This window comes from Pipistrellus kuhlii, unplaced genomic scaffold (genome assembly GCF_014108245.1).
Source record: "Pipistrellus kuhlii isolate mPipKuh1 unplaced genomic scaffold, mPipKuh1.p scaffold_m20_p_2, whole genome shotgun sequence".
NCBI lineage: Eukaryota > Metazoa > Chordata > Mammalia > Chiroptera > Vespertilionidae > Pipistrellus > Pipistrellus kuhlii.
This window is the reverse complement of record NW_023425515.1, coordinates 4,454,965-4,472,356: the sequence shown is the minus strand read 5'-3', so window position 1 is coordinate 4,472,356 and position 17,392 is coordinate 4,454,965. Positions and strand designations below refer to the sequence as shown.

Here is a 17,392-nt window from a genome sequence, read left to right as displayed (position 1 = left end):
GGCTTGGTGCATGGGATTTGTGCACTGGTGTGGGAGTGGTTTGCAGGGGTCGCCTGCTGTGGGAGCATCGTTCAGCCGAATGGCTATGAACCCACTCTCTGAGTGGTTACTCCTTGGTCCAGCATTCGCCTCTCCAGGGGACCCAATCGGGGACGATAGCACTGAGAGGCGGCAGAGTATGCTTCAGTCCTGCAGCAGCCTCCAGGGCCAGCTCTGTGAGCCCAGTGTCTGCACTGCGCAGCCTGTGGGCATCTGGGGGAAGCAGCAAGGAGCAAGGAAGAGGAGCCTGGGGCAAGGAGGCAATGATAATTGTAGCCTGGATTCTTGCCTGTCAGCCTGGGGTTTGCAGCGGGAACCCCACTGTGGAGTGCACTGACCAACCGGGGGCAGCTCCTGCATTGAGCATCTGCCCCCTGGTGGTCAGTGTGTGTCATAGTGATTGGTCGACCAATTGTTCTGGTGGTTCTGCTCTTCAGTTGCTGGGCTTTTATTATATAGGACTAGAGGCCTGGTGCATGAAATTTGTGCACTGGAGCCGTGGGTCCCTTAGCCCGGTCTGTGCCCTCTCACTGTCTGGGACCCTTTGGGGGATGTCAGACTGTCGGCTTAGGCCTGCTCCCTGGGGAACAGCCTAAGCCGGCAGTCGGACATCCCTCTCACGGTCCAGGACCCTTTACTCATTACTGCGTGCCTGCTTGCTGCTCCTTACAACTTGGTTCGCTGCTCCTTAGCACTGCTGTAGAGGCAGGAGAGGTTCCCGCAACTGCTGCTGCACTCACTAGCCATGAGCTTGGCTTCTGGCTGGACAGCACTCCCTCTGTGGGAGCACAATGGGCACCAGGGGCATCCTGCATTGAGCATCTGCCCCCTACTGGTCAGCGCATGTCATAACAACGGGTCATTCTGCTGTTTGGTCAATTTGCATATTAGGCTTTTATTATATAGGCCTAGAGGCCCAGTGTATGAAATTTGTGCATGGGGGAGGGTGCCCTCAACCCAACCTGCACCATCTCCAATCTGGGATCCCTTGGGGAATGTCCAACTGCTGGTTTAGGCTCAATTTTAGGGATTGGGCCTAAACCAGCAGTCAGACATCCCTCTTACAATCTTGGACTGCTGGCTCCTAACCGCTCACCTGCCTGCCTGCCTGATTGCTCCTAATTGCCCCCCTTGTGAGCCTGATCAACCCTAACCGACTCTGCCTGCTGGCCTCACTGCCCCCACTGCCAGCCTGGTTGCCCCTCACTGCCCCTTCCCCGCTGGCCTGGTCACCTCTTACAGCTGCCCCCAGCTACTGGCCAGGTCACCCCCAACTGCTCCCAGCTGCCGGCCAGGTCACCCCCAACTGCTCCCAGCTGCCCCCCTCTGCCTACCTGGTCGCCCCTAAACTGTTCCCCCTGCCAATCTGGTCACCCCATGGAGCCTGCTGTTCAGTTGTTTGGTCGTCCCTCACTACCCCCCCCCCCCCCCCGCCCCATTAGGCTGGTCACCATGCAGCCTGCTTGTTCAGTTGTTTGGTTATCCCTCATGAACCCCCCTGCTAGCCTGGTTGCCCCACGGAGCCTGTTTTGGTTGTGAGGGCCCCTGGCTTTTTAGATATATGGATACCACAGTTTTTTTATCTACTCATCTACTGATGGGCACTTGGACTGTTTCCAGATCGTAGTTATTGTAAATTGCGCTGCTGTGAACATAGGGGTACATATATTCTTTCTGATTGATATTTTGGTATTCTTAGAATATATTCCCAGAAGTGGGATCAAAAGGCAGTTCCATTTTTAGTTTTTTGAGGAAACTCTACTATTTGCCACAGTGGCTGCACCAGTCTGCATTTCCACCAGCAGTGTAGTAGGGTTCCCTTTTCTCCACATCCTCATCAACAATTGTTCATTGATTTATTGATGGTAGCCATTCTGGGAGGTGTGAGATGATACCTCATTATGGATTTAATTTGCATCTCTCTGATGATTAGTGATATTGAGCATTTTTAACAATTGTCTTATTGTTTCATTCCCCTGCTTAAGTCTTCAATGGCTTCTCTTTGCTCTTAGGATAAAGACCAAAAACTAAGCAGAGAACCCATCAAAATCCACTCCCAGCCAAAAACTTGAACCAAACTGTGCCATAGCTGGAAAGGCTGGATTGCTTTAACTCAGCCTCAGGCACAGTCTCACTTCCTTATCGGATTGCTTACTTAGGATGCATCACTTTTTAGATGTTGTCGGAATATTCTGTACTTCAGACAAAATGGTTTTATTCCCATCTTAAGGTATAAATTGGTGGGAGTACAGAGCCCCTGTTTATATTTTCTGTGCTTAGCTGACTGCTTGGGCCTGAGAAACCGCCCTGCCCACCCTCCTAATTTATAGCAGTATCTCATGAAGCTATATGCACTACAGGAAACTGGGTGTTAAGAGAAAGAAAAGATTGCCCTGGCTGGTGTGGCTCAGTGGGTAGAGTATTGGCCCAGGAATGGGTTCATTTCCCAGTGAAGGGCATGTGCCTGGGTTGCAGGTTTGATCCCGGCCCTGGTTGGGGTTTGTGCAGGAGGTAGCCAATGTCTCCCTTCCACTCTCTGAAAATCAATGGCAAAAAATATCCTTGGGTGAGAATTAACGGGGGGGGGGGGGGGGGGGTTGGGGGGAGAATGAGAATGGATTGGGGTGGTTGTCGGAGGCTTTACTGTGAACTTGAACTTCAGCTGACCCTTGGAGACATCTACTTCTCTGGCCTAAGCATGATCTAAGGTTTTTTGTTTTTTGTTTTTGTTTTTACCTAATTTGGGCTCTTAAATTCTTACCACTTAGGTAATATGAAAGAAAACAAAAAAAAATCCCCCCCCCCCCCTTTAAAATAAGGGTTTTGGGCCTTCCCAGGGGCCTGTTTTCCTAGACTAATCATATGAACCATGGTACAGAGAATGGATCCCACGGAGTAAAAATGAATCACTTGGTGGCAACAAGAGCTGCTTGGTACATAGGTTCTTCGGCCCTGCCATGGGCCCTTGGCTTTGACTGGTATCAGAGGCCCTGTTGTTCCTAGAGTTGTCGTGTGCCTCCTATTGTAAACAGTGACAAAGGGCGCATGGTAGGAATGAATGCAGGCAGGGAGGGAGTAGAGGGAAACTGTACACTTGACTTGGGGGGTAGTTTCTTTTGGAAAGTAGGTTGGGGTCTTGGATGACTGGGACGGGTTCCAGCTATAAAAGTCAGCCAAAGGACTTACATTGTTAAGTACCAAGTAGATACTGGACTCAATAATGACTCTAGCATAGTCACTCCCTTTAGGAAACTGGGCAGGTAAATTGTGGAGTCTGGAATAACACTGAGGAGGGCGCGGCCAGGGAATCTGTATGGAATGAGAGGCATGATTTATTAGAAAGGCGGACATGCTTGGACTAGAATGATGCATGTATGAAAGTCACCAGAAGGAGTAAACAGGATTGATTGTGGGTTAATGAGCTGTATTTTTTTTTTTTTTCTGCTTGACATAAGGAGCAAGGATTAAGGATAGTAGAGTCAGGTATAGTAGAGGCCAGTAAGTGTGAGAAGCTTAGAGAAAAGAAAATAATCCTTAGTTATTGTTTTTAAAAAAATATATTTTATTAATTTTGTACAGAGAGGAAGGGAGAGAGATAGAGAGTTAGAAACATCGATGAGAGAGAGTCATCAATCAGCTGCCTCTTGCACACCCCTTACTGGTGATATGCCCGCAACCGAATTACATGCCCTTGACCGGAATCGAACCCGGGACCCTTCAGTCCCCAAGCCGACGCTCTATCCATTGAGCCAAACCGATCTCGGCCTTAGTTATTGTTTTTAATTTGAGACGAGAAGCAACTAGAAATAATCGCATGAAAATGACATCAGAATAAACATTAAAATTACGTTTTCAGGGGAAAGATTTTTGTATCTGAGTGTAGGATGGGCTTGAGGGATTGGATGGAGGATGGAGAATTAATGAGAATGTGCTCACTGAGGAAGGTTTGGGACTATGGCTACCTGGACAGAGTTGGAGGGAGATATGAAGAAGTGATTGGTCCTGGTAAGGAAGTAAGGGCAGAGCTCAGCAATGGAAATACAGAGATGCGTCTAACTGATGTGCCTGGTATTTCCCTGTCTATGAAACGAGGACAGTGAGGCTTATCTCACAGGAAGTGGTAAGTCTTAAAGTGGGACCCTCTATGGAAAGTGCTTGGCACAATGCACAGCTCAGGGGTACCCGAGATAAAGGGGACCTCCTCATGGCAGAATGGGATGTAATATGAACAACTGGTAAATTTATAACTATGCCAGGTGATAAAAAAAAAAAAGGGGGTAGGAAAAATTGATCGTTTTTGTATAGTTTAAATTTCTTTGATTAATATTTTCATTTATAGTTATCTATTCCTCTCCTGTGAATCAGTTGAGCATTAAGAGATAGTCATTCTTATGTTATTAAAGCTACAAAAAGGATTATAAAGTTCAGAAGATATATCGGTGTTGAAATGGCCTGTGATTTAGATTGTTTCTATATAAATATTGTTGTAGTCTGTCTAGGCCATCTTTCATTCAATTAACAGTTAAATGGAGATTTTGCCTTCATTTTGAATGCTAAAGGTTAACTGTTGAAATACAGTATAGGCTTAGTGGCAGCCCCTTCCCTGTTCTAATATTGAGGCTAAGATAATGTCTCCATTAGTATATCATTTACTGTTCATATTATTTTTGTCTATGATTAAAAAATATTCTTATAACTGAAGAATGAGAAATATAATTAAAGTCATCATGTATTGTATTCAAGGATTAGCAGAAGGAATGTATTCGATATAAAGAAATGAACTTTATTTTTGCGACAAATATTTGTAAAATGTCTACTATTTGCCATATACTGTTGTAGCCATTTGGGATGTATTAGAAAAAAACCCCCAAAACACGAACATCTGTGTCCTTGAGGTGTTTTAGATGGCAGGCACGCTATGGGCCACGTTGAAAATGCAAGGTGGTCCACATTAGTTCTAACCTCCAATATCTCAGAATGTGACCTTATTTGGAGACAAGGTCTTTACAGAGATAATAGAGTTAAAGTGAGATAGTTAGGATCAACTCTAATTCAACATATGAAGTATGTTTTTATAAAAAGGAGGATTTTGGCACAGGAATATGTATAGAGGGAAGACGATGTGAGTAGGCCAAAAGAAGATGAACCAGGTATAGAGCTCTTTGCAGCTCTCAGTAGGAACCAACTCTATTGACACCTTGATCTCAGAATTGTAACCTCTAGAACTGTGAGAGAAAAAATTTCTTGTCAAGTAAATAAAATAAAAAAAGAAAGGGCACGGTGGGAGTCTTTCCAGGAGGCGTGGCAGCGGCAGTGCTGCCATCTGGCCACAAGGCGGTGGCCTCAGACCGCGGAAAGGCACTGCTTCCTCCCAGAGAGCCTGCAGTGGGGGTGCGGCATCCCTGATACTGACAGTTCTTGGGGTGGCCCATGGCAGAATGGGATGTATTTAACCCTGATCCGTATCATGTTACCTTCCAGTGAGATGGTGTACAGCTATACAGAGTGAGATTATGAAATTACCATAATGAAAGTCTTTTGAGTGGTTAAATTAATTTCTACAGATTTTTACACATATGGCTCTTAGAGTTGCAGTTTCCTATTTTCATTACCCTGTTTGAGTAATACACAGTTTAATAATAGAAGAAACATTTAAAGATTAATGCAAAAAAAATTAATGCTATCAATTTTATCTTACTTCCTTTCATTTTGTTTCCTTGCCTGTGACCAGTATGTATTTCATACATAATTATAAGTAATACATACTCATATATGTTTTTATTTAGCATTGTTACAAAAGTCAACCATGCAGTTTTTCAAATATAGCACTTGATTAATAGTTGTTTTCTAGTGTGGTCAGATTATGGGACAAAAGAAAGAATCCCAGTGAAAGTCATATTGGGGCATACTATCATACATCCTAAAAGGGCAGAAAAGAAACTGATTTAAGTGAGAAGAAATAGTCTCATGTTACTTCATCTTAGTTTATAAGAAACATGTTTTAAAAGAAGTTTTGCCAGCCAATTTCATAATCTCTGTCTGAATATTTAACTTTAGGTTTTAATCTTCCTTCCAGGGTAAAGAGTCTAGGAAATGTAGACTCTCCAGAGCTTTTGGGATGCCCGTGTTATTCTTGGCAGGACCCCTGAGCTTCTTGTTTGGGCTTTCCTAGCCTCCTCCCTGAGAAGCCACACCCCTTCTCTTTCATCTGCTCTCTGGTGGAAGTGTCTGGAGGCCACATTTCTCCTCTCTGGTGGGATAATGTTCCATTTTCCAGGGGTCTGCTCCTGAGACTCTTTCACCACCCTGTTTTTCCACCCTTAGTATTCTTACAGCTGGCTCCCCTCGGTTGTCATTGGTTGTGTTGATTTCATTTAGTTAGTGATGAGAGAACAGGCTCTTGTCCCAAAGCAGTTGTCCTCAAAGTCTGTTCCCAGACCAGCAGCACCAGCCTCATCTGGTAACTTGTAGGAATTGCAGGGTATCAGGCCCAATTCAATCCTCCTGAATCAGCAGCCTGTTTGAAGGAGTCTTCTCAAGTCTGAGAATCACTGCCTTTAGCGATCCCTACTTTAGTCAGAGAAGTGACACCATTAGCTCTGAGCACAGGTGCCTTCCCAATTTTGGTACATGTCCGCATAAAAATTGATGACTTTTCAGCCCTTGAAGTCTAGGCAGTTAAAAATTTAAGCTATGGCTCTGGTCAGTTTGGCTGAGTGGATGGAGAGCATCAGCTTGTGGACTAAAATGTCCAGGGTTCGGTTCCTGCCGAGGGCACATGCCTGAATTGTGGGCTTGATCCCCAAATCAGGGTGTGCAGGAGGCAGCCGATTGATGATTCTCATCATTGATGTTTCTATCTTTCTCCTCCTCTTTCTCTCTGAAATCAATAAAAATCTCTTTAAAAAATTTAAATTATGTATTTTTTTGATTTTTGAATGCCAGTATTTCTGCCCCATAATACTTTCTATTTAAAGTGATAATACTTTTGACTTCAAATTTATTAATGTGGATGTCTTTTGGGACTTTTGCTGGCCATTTGAATCATCGAAGTATTTCATAGTCGCCACCTTTCGCTATGGCCTTTTCTCGTCCCTATCACCGTATTCTCACTCCTCCATTGACTACCACTGCAGCTGTCTTCCTGAGTCACTCTGCCCGTTGTTGAGACCAGTTTTGTGAATCAGCCCCGGCTGGCACTGTCTACCACTGAGCTGCCTTCTGCTTTTTCTGGAACAGATACAAGTTTGTGCCATGAGACAGTTGGGCTTCTCAGCCTTGCCTCCAGACCTTTAAATATACACTTTCTTAGATCCCGAGTACAAGTTTGGCGGTAAAGTGAGGTCTTATAAACAGAAATTTTTTAAAAAAATGCTTTTTACTATGGGCTAACAACTGGCAAACATAAAAAGCAGGGCAGAAACCGATTTGGCTCAGTGGATAGAGTGTCGGCCTGCGGACTGAAGGGTCCCGGGTTCGATTCTGGTCAAGGGCATATACCTTGGTTGCGGGCACATCCCCAGTAGGAGGTGTGCAAGAGGCAGCTGAGATGATTCTCTCTTATTGATGTTTCTAACTCTCTCTCTCTCTCTCTTCCTCTCTGTAAAAAATCAATAAACTATATTTTAAAAGAAAGCAGGACTTTTAGAATATTGATTATTCAAGGACTGGTTATGCATATATTACCTAAGAAATCAGTATAGATTTTTCTAAGAGATCAGGTAAAATGGATGCTTAAGAGAAATTAGTGATTTGAAATACTGGGTATTTATGTCTATTTCTTGTAGACCTAGAAAGGAAGGAGCAAGAATTAGAGCAACTGAGTATGGACTGTGAGCACTTTAAAGCACGCCTGGAAACTGTGCAAGCCGACAGCATGAAAGAGAAGAAGGTATGATGCTCACCGACCGCTGCTTAAAACACCAGCATTGTGGCTGTGTCCACTCAGTGGTGTTGGTGACTTGTCTTTCTAGCCTTTAAACCTCAGGAGATTATATTTTTAAGTGTATGTATTTTGAATGGGTTGGAAAATAGATGAACATTTGGATTTTATAACCATTTATTATGGAGATTATTTACTTGGTGTTTTTTAAAAAATATATATTTTATTGATTTTTTTACAGAGATGAAGGGAGAGAGAGAGCTAGAAACGTTGATGAGAGAGAAACATCAACCAGCCACCTCTTGCACACCCCCCACTGGGGATGTGCCCGCAACCAACGTACATGCCCCTGACCGGAATCGAACCTGGGACCCCTCAATCCGCAGACCGACGCTCCACCACAGAGCCAAACCAGTTTCGGCTACTTGGTGTTTTTTAATAGTCACTGTTAATTTTTATGTTTAAAAGGCCATTCCAAAACATAAAAATTCATAATAAAAGTATAGAATAAAAATATCGTACACATAATTTATAATCAGAGTTGATGTATTAAATCAGAAATATTTGTAATTAATTTAGGGGATCATTTATTGATATTTAAAAATAACCAACTTTATTTAATACTAGAGACCCGGTGCACAAAATTTGGGCACAAGGTGGGGGGGTGTCCCTGCACCCTCTTGTAATCTGGGACCCTTTGGGGGATGTCCAACTGCTGGTTTAGGCCCAATCCCATAGTTTGACATCCCTCTTGCAATCCAGGACTGCTAGTTCCTAACCACTCATCTGCCTGCCTGCCTGATCGCTCCTAATCCCTTTGCCTGCTTGCTTCATTGCCCCTAACTGCTCACCTGCATGCCTGCCTGACCATCCCTAACCACTCTGCTTGCCTGCCTGATTGCCCCTAACTGCCTCTGCCTTGGCTCCCACCACCATGGCTTCATCTGAAAGGGTGTTCAGAATGACATCCAGAAGGTCATTCAGCTGTCAGGTCTAATTAGCATATTATGCTTTTATTATTATAGATTATTATAGACTATGGGAGACTAATAATATTTCTTGAAAATCACACATTAATTTTTACTTTTGGAATGGAAAAAATTCCTTCTGTAAAATGAACTATTCTGCCCCTTATGGTAAAATTTGGAGCTTGAATATTATGTTTTTAACATGTATTTTTATTGATTTCAGAGAGGAGAGGGAGAGAAAGATGGAAATATAAATGAAGAGAGAGAATCATTGCTTGTCTGCCTCCTGCATGTCCCATACTGGGGATTGGGCCTGCAACTTGGGCATGTGCCATGACCAGGAATTAATCATGACTTCTCCTGCTTCATAGGTTGATGCTCAATCACTGAGCCATGCTGGCTGGGCTTGAATGTATTTTTATTTTTGAATAGTAAAACAATAATTGTACTGTAATACTAATAACTAGTTAATGTGTATTATTTACTGCATGCTGGTAGGTGGTCAGCGGTTGTCCATGCATCTCACTTGCTTCTCCCAGCACAGCTGGGGCAGCAGCTACTACTAACTTACAGGAAAGTCCCCCTCCCTATGTACAAAGTTTGTTTCACACTGTCTTCTCATGTGAAGGAATTCTGAATGTGACTGCAAAGAGATTTTCCAAAACGAGGGGAATTTTCATAGATTGAGCAAGTAGAAAAAGTTAGGGAAAAAGGTTTAGTCTCAAAACTGACTTAGGTGCAACATCATATAATAAATTTTAGGTTTGCTGTATTCTGCTTAGATCATGATTAAACTAAAATGGCAATGTCTCAACCTAAAGTATCGTGGTTGGAAAGAAGTTGACCAATAGGCAAGAAGGAATTTGATCAATGTTAACAATGCAATTCATTGGTTCAGTTCCTTCTTAAATTGCTGAGACATCCTTGTTGAAGCTTACTTTGGAACAGAATCTTAGATTTCCTGTGTTTTTGTTTTTTTTTTAAAGTTGAAAGTATAGGAAAAATGCATGTTTTGCTGGCATGTTAGCTGTAATGCTTAAAAATAAACAATTCTGCGAGTGCCAGTATGGAGGATGAGAGGCTTTGGAAAGCAGCCTCACATCACCAGCGTGTTGTTGCCTTCACATTGATCTTATTTAAAGTGGGAATATTTTATTTTATTTTTGTTAATCCTTTTTTCAATTGATTTTTTATTATTATTATTTTTTAGAGAGAGTGGAAGGGAGGAAGGGAAGGAGAGAAGAGAGAGAGAGAAACATTAATATGAGGGACACGTCGATTGGTTGCCTCCCATATGCTCCCTGCACATGCCCCACCCAGGACCGGGGATGGAATCTGCAACCCAAGTGTGTGCCCTTGACCCGGATTCAAACCCATTACTCTACGGTGTTTATTTGGGCTGGTGCTCTAACCACTGAGAAACATTGGCCAGTGCAGAAATGGGACTACATTTTAGGTTAAACCAGTGGTCGGCAAACTGTGGCTCGAGAGCCGCGAATTTACAACTGTTGACTCATGAATTTACATGAGTTGACTCATGAATTTGTCGACTACTGCTTAGGGAAAAACACTTAAAAACCATTTTAATAATGTACTAATGTCTGTAACCTGAAGTCAAAACTTCTGGGTAAGGGTAATGCCTTACTCAGTGGTTGGCAAACACATTAGTCAACAGAGCTGCAGTTTGCCGACCACTGGGTTAAATTGTTTCCAGTGAAGTTTGCTGTTTAGTGTTCCCCCGAGTGTGATACAAGTTTGTGTAACATGACCATGTCTCCTTGTTGTGGAGAACTGTCAGTTGTCTTTTCTGTAGTCTGTTCAGGTCTACACCGATCATGTGCCAGACTCTGGAAGCTTACCTTAGAGTTGAGGAATCAGGAAAGAATCCAGAGGCTAGATCCTAAGTTAGAGTATTGCTTGTAAGTACTCCAGTGTGGGTTAAAGTCGTTAGAGAAAGGTGGAAGTTACTGATTCCAGTATGAAAGAAGAGATCAGATAAAGAATGGAATCAAATTCATAAAGCAGCAGCACCCAGCTGCCCTAGACTGCTGACTGGAACAAGGAAAACTTGGTTCCTGACCTCAGTTGAGATGTTTCCTTAGTGGTGATTGAGTCAGATCAGTGGAGGAAGCCAGCTGGGCCTTGATGTGATCTAGGAGACTGGCCCAGAGAGTCCTGGCAAAGCAGCCTTTGAACTCTAGGAAAGAAAGAGCCCAGCATTTATGGTGTCGGGGAAACTGTCAGAGGGTAGCTGGATGACTTTTTGAAGGACTGTGCTGTCACTGTAAGGTTAGAGTAGGCTTTCCACCTGCTGGCGGCCCTTTTTTAGTGCCTGGCTGGCTTTTCTGTGTGAAGTGATCACAGACAATATACAGTTCCCTGTGTTCTTGAGGAGCCAGCCTTTCAGTGGTTTACCTACGGTTTTGTCCTCTGTATGTGGCTTGCTTCTGGCATGCACCTTTCACAGTCAGTACACTAATTTAAGTATGTACTGCCAATTTTTTGTTATTTACATTTTTAATTTGGTAGGAAAGAGTTACTATTTTTATGGTAGTAAAAGGGAACTTGTTGCAAACTTTGTACATTATTTCAGAAAACTTTTAAAAGAAAATCTGATAGTATAGTTCAGTTATTTTCAGAAATAACTACAGATTTCGAAGGAGTCTGGAAAGTATTGTATTTGATATCCTATTATGTATCAATACTCATTTTAAGTAGGTATAATATATCAGGGTTTGATTATTGCTTATTTTAAAAACAGCTTTATTGATTATTTTATATACCACAAAATTCATCTGTTATACAAGTATAGTTTGCTGATTTTTAGTAAATTTCTGCTGTTATAAAACTATCACCCCAATCCATTTTTTTTTTGCAAAGAATTATTTTGAAATAATTACAGATTCATAGGACGTTGCAAAAAGTCCAGGGAAGTCTGCTATACCTTCACACAGTTCCCTCCAGTGGTAACATTTTGCATAACTATAGGACAAAGTGAAAGCCAGGAAATTGACATTGATATAATCCCCAGAGTTTATGTAGGTTTCATCAGCATTACCTGGACTTGTTTGTATTTCACCAATTTTGTATGCACTCATTTGTTGTACACCCATAGTTCTAGGTAGTTTTATCACAAATAATTTTTTTTTAATATATGAATATCTAGTTGTTTTAGCACCACTTTTTGAAAAGGCAATAATTTTTCCATTGAATTGCCTTGGCATCTTTGTTAAAGTTGATTGTAATAAATGTCAGTGTTTCACTGATCTGTGTTCATTCTTATGCCAATACCACACTGGTTTGATTTTTATAGCTTTATGGTAAGTTTTTGTTTTTTAAATTGGTGCTAGTCCTCTAATGGTTTTTCTTTTTCAAACTTTTTTTTTTTTTTGCATTTCCATATTAATTTTGGACTCAGACTATCAACTTGTAAAAAAACAAAAACAAACCTAAAATTTTGATAGGGATTGTGTTGAATTTGTAAATCAATTTTGGGGGGAATTACCAATTTACCAATCTCAAGTCTTCCAGTCCATGAATATGGTATATCTTTACATTTATAGGTTACCTTGGAGATATTTGGGTTTCATTCCAGACCACTGCAATAAAGCCAGTTACATAAATATTTTGGTTTCCCAGTGCATATAAAAGTTGACACCATGCCGAAACCGGTTTGGCTCAGTGGTAGAGTGTCGGTCTGTGGATTGAAAGGTCCCGGGTTCGATTCCGGTTAAGGGCATGTACCTTGGTTGCGGGCACATCCCTGGTAGGGGGTGTGCAAGAGGCAGCTGGTCAATGTTTCTCTCTCATGGACATTTCAGGCTCTATCTCTCTTCCTTCCTCTCTGTAAAAAATCAATAAAATATATTAAAAAAAAAAAAGTTGACACCATACTATAATCTATTAAGTATGCAATAAGTAGCATTGCATCTAAAATATCTTTGTACCTTAACTAAAAATACTTCATTGCTAAAAAATGTAACTCTCATCTATCTAAGCTTTTGGATAAATTATAATCTTTTTGCTGGTAGAGGGGCTTTTTAACTCAGCTTCTGACTTATCAGGGTGTTTGTGACTATTTCTCAAAATGAGTCAACAATGAAGTTTGCTGCATTGATTCACTCTTCCTTTCACAAATGATTTCCCTATAGTATATGGTGTTGTTTGATAGCATTCACCCACAGTGGAACTTCTCTCAAAATTGAAGTCAATTCTTTCAAACCCTGCTACTGCCTTATGAACTATTAAAATCCTTTGTTGACATTTCTACAGTCTTCACATCTTTACCAGAAGTGGATTTCATCTCAATAAACCATTTTCTTTTCTCTCCTATAGGAAGCAAATCCTCATTTGTTAAAGATTTATCATCAAATTGTAGCAATTCAGTGATATCTTCAGGATCTAATTCTAGTTCTCTTGCTATTTCCATCATATCTGCAATTACTTTCTCCATAGAAGCCTTGAACCCCCCAAAGTCATCAATGAGGGTTGGAATCAATTTCCAAATTCCCATTCATGTTTATACTTGGATCTCTTCCAATGAATCATGCATGTCCTTAATGGTATCTAGAATGGTGAATCCTTTCCAGAAGGTTTTCAATTTACTTTGCCCAAATACATCTCTTTCGATAGGAATCTCTATTGATAATAGCTAGAGCCTTATGGAACATGTTTATTAAATTATAAGGCTTGAAAGTCTAAATTACTCCTCGACCCATGGGCTATAGAATGGCTGTTGTGTTAGCGGGCATGAAAATAACATTAATCTCATTGTACATCCCCATTAGAGCTCAGAAGCACTGTCACTGAGCAGTAATATTTTGGAAGGAATTTTTTTTCTAAGCAGTAGGCCTCAACAGTGAGCTTAAAATATTCAATAAGCCATACTGCAAATAGATGTGCTGTCATCCATCCTTTGTTCCATTTATAAAGCACTGACAGAGTCAATTTAGCATATTCTTAAGGGCCTAGCATTTTCTTTTATTATTATTTTTATTAAATTTATTGGGGTGACATTGGTTAGTATGATCATACAGGTTTCAGGTATGGGTTCCTATGTTACAAGATCTGTATATTGCACTGTCTGCCCATGCCTCAAAGTCAAATCTTCCCCTGTCACCATACATCAGGGCTCCCTTTGCCCCCCACATCCCTTTCCTCTGGCAACCACCACACTGCTGTCTGTGTCCATGAGTTTCAGTTTCATATCCCACATATGACTGAAATCATATGGTTCTTAGCTTTTTCTTTTTAAAAAAAGATATATTTTATTGATTTTTTACAGAGAGGAAGGGAGAGGGATAGAGAGTTAGAAACATTGATGAGAGAGAAACATTAATCAGCTGCCTCCTGCATACCTCCTACTGGGGATGTGCCTAAAACCAAGGTACATGTCCTTGACCGGAATTGAACCTGGGACCTTTCATTCCACAGGCTGAAGCTCTATCTACTGAGCCAAACCAGTTAGGGCAGCTTTTTCTGATTAACTTATTTTACTTAGCATAATATTCTCTCAGTTCATCCATGTTGTTGCAAATGGCACTATTTCATCCTTTCTTATGGCTGAATAGTATTTCTTGTATATACTAGAGGCCCAATCCAGGAAGATTCTTTTAAGATTAGGCCTTCCTTCCCCTGGCTGCTGGCACCAGCTTCCCTCGGCACCTGGGATCTGGGCCTTCACTCTGCCCCCGTCTTCTGCCTTCGCTCCGGTCCTGCCACCTTCTGTAGATCCCTTTACTCCCCTTTATCCCCCCTCATAGCAAGTGTCCCGCCCCATCCCAGCCGCTCCGCACCTGTGTGTGCACGCTGCCCAGAGGCCTGGAGGGGCCAGGATGGAGCAGAACACCTATGTCCATTGTAAGCATCCTGGCCTAGCCACTGCCATCTTTGTCACATCAATTTGCATATTCCCTCCTTATTGGCTGTGGGCGCCACCATCTTTGCCAGGAGTGACAGTCAATTTGCATATTCTGTCTTTATTAGATAGGATGTACTATATCTTCTTTATGCAGTCCTCTACTGCAGGACACTTTGATTGTTTCCATCTCTTGGGCACTGTGAATAATGCTGCAGAGAACATGGGGTGCATATATCTTTTTAAATATATGTTTTCAAGTTTTTCAGGTATATATCCAGGAGAGGGATTGCAGGGTTATATGGTAGCTCTATTCTTAATTTTTTTGAGGAATGGCCAGACTCTTTTTCATAGTGGTTGTAAATCACTATGGAAACCACAGTATACATTCCCACCAGCAGTGAATGAGGGTTCCCTTTTCTCCACAACCTCTCCAACACTTATGACTTGCCTTGCTGATAACAGGTATGAGGTGGTATCTTGGCCTCTCTGAAATCAATAAAAATATATTTTAAAAACGTTGCTCTATTTTTGGACTGCTGTGTGAGGTTGTCACTGTTCAGATGTCCCAGTTGGTGCTGATCCTGGGTTTAGACACTTTGGTCCTGAGATGCCTAATGATTTAATTTGATTAAAGAAGATGAATTTGTGGTCCCACTGCTCCCTTTCTCCCCTAGATGAAAAGCTTTTAGACTTTGATGGTATTTATAAACTCTAATGTAATAGGATGTTCTTTTCTAAGATTGTTAAATTTGCTTCTAAATTTTATTTTAAAAATGTGGGTTATGGCTCTCTAAAGACTAGTTTTCATTTGCCAACTGTTTTCTATAATCTGTGTGCATTTCTTTTCTTTAAAATATATTTGAAAGAGAAAACATGAGCTATTTTAAAGTCCAGTGCTATTCATTTTTCTGATTTTGTTTTGATTTCAGGAGAAACTGGCTCTTCGCCAGCAGCTGAATGAAGCGAAGCAGCAACTCCTGCAGCAGGCAGAGTATTGCACGGAGATGGGGGCAGCAGCCTGCACTCTGCTCTGGGGCGTCTCCAGCAGTGAGGAGGTCGTCAAAGCCATTCTGGGAGGAGTAAGCATGACCAACTGGACCTTACTGATTAATGCTCATGGGCTGGGAGGGTACAGCATGGCTTACATATATTTCTCTCATCAAATAATTTTGGAATTCCAGTGGTGTGGGGTCCTCTGTAACCTGATGCTCCGGGGGTATGTGAAATTAATGCAGTAAGATTCCAGAAACTGTGTGGCATTTGTGGCAATAGAGCACTTCAGTATTATTACTTGGCTTTTGTATACGTTTGACAAAGTTAAAAGTGCTTTTACTTATGTTATCCATTGGGTAATGAATTTTTAATATTTTGAATGTTATATGTGATTTAACATTTACATGTTTATAGCAAACACATGAAGGAACTGCACAGGGGAAGAGAGATTTGGGATCAGCCTCGGCCTTGATTAACTTGAACAGGCAGTATTGGCAGAGAATGGGGAGGGTGGCTCACGAGGAGAGAAGCAGTATATCAAAGGCGAAGTTTGTTTAGGGTCAGAGTGGAGGGCTGCGTGGTAAAGTTGTGGGGAGAGAAGGCTTATAGGGTTGGGTGGAGCGTAATTTTGGAGGACCATCAATGCAGGTGGATGATGCAGTCAAGGTGGCAGGACTGGATTCCTAAGCGTTGACTAAAAGAGGATGGGGTAAGGGGAGAGTTTGGGGAAGGTTAACCTGACAGAGAGTGAGTGTGGATTTGAGGGGGCAGGTTGGGGTCTAAGACTGGACAGGTAGACAAATTAGAGTTCCAGTGGCTCAGGCTGGAGTGAGCTGGCTCTCTGTAGGGGAGACGGAAGGGAAGGAGAGCCTGTGACTAAGGCCAGTGTGATGACAGCATGGACTCCACAGCTGACAGAATGAAAGAACCAAGAAGATTGAGGTGACTCTGGGAAAATGGAATGTCATGAATGGAAATAAAAGTCAAGGGGATGTTTGATGGAAGGCCAGTAATGAACTCATCATTTCTAAAAATTAAAATTGTATTTGCCTTTCTGGGGAAAGACTATTTTTTTAAAGTTTCTTGAGCTTTATTGAGATGTAATTTATATACCGTAAAGTCCACCCATCTGTACAACTCAGTGGTGTTTAGCTGACTTCCAGAGTTGCACATCACCACACCCAGTCTTAGAGCATCTGGGTTCACCCTTGAAGCCCCCTTGTGCCTGGTTTTCAAACAAGTCATCGGAGAAGTGCTGCAAAGGCTCTGTCGACTGGAAATACTGTTATTTTTCTTCTTAAATCTTTATTGTTGAAAGTATTACATAAATACCTCCCCACCCCAATTAACCTCTTCTACCTGCTTTATCTCTTTTACATGTTGAGATTTCAGTGAAGACTTTATTTGAAAAGCAGTTTGCCAAAGGTTTGAAAACCCAGGACATGATTTTCTAGTATATTTTTGGGTGAATTCATCCCAGTGCTTCCATCATTGTGTAAATTTTGAGCTGTTTCCCATATGCACTTTTATTTTACTATTGCTATTAGTCTTTAGGTAATTTTTCTAATACCTTTATTTAAATCTAGTAAAGTAAAACCTTTTCCCTTCATTTTTTCTTTTCTTTTTAAAAAAATATATTTTATTAATATT

The 17,392-nt window shown here is 41.6% G+C and overlaps 1 protein-coding gene across 1 annotated transcript in view; it reads left to right on the top strand.

Moving 5' to 3' along the window:
• Positions 1–17,392, top strand: part of LOC118723417 (heat shock transcription factor 2 binding protein) — a 58,468-nt gene that overhangs the window by 4,131 nt on the left and 36,945 nt on the right. The window contains exons 2-3 of the mRNA XM_036445698.2: positions 7,827–7,930; positions 15,679–15,828. Of these exons, the coding sequence (XP_036301591.1) occupies positions 7,827–7,930; positions 15,679–15,828 (254 nt within the window). The remainder of the gene's footprint in view (positions 1–7,826; positions 7,931–15,678; positions 15,829–17,392) is intronic.